This window comes from Perkinsus marinus (genome assembly GCF_000006405.1).
Source record: "Perkinsus marinus ATCC 50983 genomic scaffold scf_1104296960410, whole genome shotgun sequence".
Taxonomy (NCBI): Eukaryota; Perkinsozoa; order Perkinsida; family Perkinsidae; genus Perkinsus; species Perkinsus marinus.
In genome coordinates, this window is record NW_003206160.1 from 95185 (window position 1) to 97083 (window position 1899).

At 54.5% G+C, this 1899-nt stretch overlaps 1 protein-coding gene across 1 annotated transcript in view; it reads right to left on the bottom strand.

The window, feature by feature from the left end:
- Nucleotides 1-28: 28 nt before the first annotated feature.
- Pmar_PMAR019652 (hypothetical protein) overlaps nucleotides 29-1899 on the bottom strand; it is a gene marked incomplete at both ends in the record, with an annotated part of 2454 nt that continues 583 nt past the window's right edge. Inside the window, 9 exons of the mRNA XM_002772756.1 lie at nucleotides 29-85; nucleotides 504-600; nucleotides 652-785; nucleotides 839-943; nucleotides 991-1162; nucleotides 1217-1301; nucleotides 1342-1506; nucleotides 1555-1715; nucleotides 1765-1830. Coding sequence (XP_002772802.1) covers nucleotides 29-85; nucleotides 504-600; nucleotides 652-785; nucleotides 839-943; nucleotides 991-1162; nucleotides 1217-1301; nucleotides 1342-1506; nucleotides 1555-1715; nucleotides 1765-1830 — 1042 coding nt within the window. The remainder of the gene's footprint in view (nucleotides 86-503; nucleotides 601-651; nucleotides 786-838; nucleotides 944-990; nucleotides 1163-1216; nucleotides 1302-1341; nucleotides 1507-1554; nucleotides 1716-1764; nucleotides 1831-1899) is intronic.

A 1899-nucleotide genomic window follows, 5' to 3' on the forward strand; every position in this document is an offset into this window, starting at 1 on the left:
CATGCCACGTACACAACGCCGACCAACCCTAACCGCCGCGCACGCCACACAGGTTGCCTGTCACCACAAACTTGGGTAGCCACACCTGCCGACCATCACCAGGCTTCGACCCAAGGTACAGATCTGGTGTCTCATATCTAGTCGTAGAAAAGACTCTCAGTGGAGGCACGAGATACAGTCCTACTGGCAATAGAACTTTTCCCCCCGTTTCATGCGGGCCACATCTCGCTGGTCATGGAAGTAGTCAATAGCCGCAAACACAACCTCCTTGCAGGGGCGGATGTCCCCATGTTCGGACGTAGTCGTTGGAGATGAGCTCCTCGCTGAGGCCGGTGCCTCTACAAAGTCATGTGCAAGAGCCGCCGTGGGGTCGCTCATACTCTTATCAAAGCCGGCCTTCTTTGGTTTACTCTCATTGCTAGGGCTCCCATGAGTTCCAACGAGTTGTCGAGATCTCGGCAGCTGAATCATAGCCGATCAAGAAGTACGATGAGGTAGCCTACAGAAGGTCTGAATTCACACGTACTGCCGTAGAGCTTGAAGAAACGCTGTCTCTGCCAAGCCTCGCCGAAGCGGCTATCACGGGCATCCCTGATTGCCCTGATAACAAGAAGACTGGCAGCAACTTCAGAGGAGCTCTGGTCGGCCTACTCCCGCTGGGCTCTCACAGCCTCTGGCCCCTTAATGTCGACGACCAGGTCCCAGAAGGGGTCGCAAGCTGGTAGAAGAGCTGCTATTTCCGATGGTATACCACACATTATCGAACTAAGCATACACATCATAGCCTGATAAGGAACATGCTATGGAGAACCCCTGTCCTAAAGGGCAGCCAGCCCACCTGAGCCCAGGCTTCCTTCGTCTGCACACAGGTATAGTACCCTCCCAGGTCTAGGTATACTCCACCCTTGTCCATAAACTCTGGACGGTACCGGAACCTTCCTACCTGTGGGCCAACACTATTATGCGACGCCACTGGATGCCACAACCCACCTCCTCTATAAGGGCAAAGGGCCACCATAGCATGAGCTGGTCCACGAAGTCATCTCGACTCCAAGACACCCCAGGGTTGCAGTTGCCACCCGTCCAATGCCCAGCGGTACGGTTATACTCTCCTACGCTGCACCACAGCTGCTCTAGCAAGGCATCATTCTCCTGCATGAACCTGATGGGGCCACGCGCCACAATATTCGAGCCACAGGAGATAGCCAGAGCATACAGTGTAGCCATGAACGTGTCGTCCTCGTTGTTCTCTTGATCATACGCTCTCGAATTCCGCCATCTCCCAGTGCCATCGGATTTGCCTGACAACCACTGACCGCCCCAACCCCTATAGCAAACAACCTGGAGGGGCCTCCGGTGGCGGCATATGCTTATTCCAGCCAACATACTCCCAAAAGATGTCGAACTCCGGAGCACAGCTAGCTACCATCTTGGCATCGGGTATACCGGCTGCCATCGCAGCCAATATGGGCATCACAGCTCGGCACAGCATCGGTGATCCAATACCTACCAGAGCCCCTTACCCCATCACATAGACGATATACGCCGTCCCACAGGCCACCGCATTGTGGCCTTCGTCAGCAACATAGACCCCTCCCTTCTCCCCTTGAGTCTTATGGTCATGGGTTTTCCCGCGAGCCACTGCATTAGACCTAGGCCTCCATCTCGTCCCCAGCTTATCGATCACAGCATCCGGCCATATCTGCATACAGTACCTGCTCCCACAGTGCACTGCTAGCCACTCTACTCCACGAAGAGCACTACCATACGACGTTGCCATTAGTGATAGTCAGCCCATGGTCCAGCTCAGCCCGAATGTAGTACTCACCCCTATACGATGCACTTATTCTACCATATGCAGCTCGATATCTACAACGGAGTGTCTCTTGAGTCTTCAGC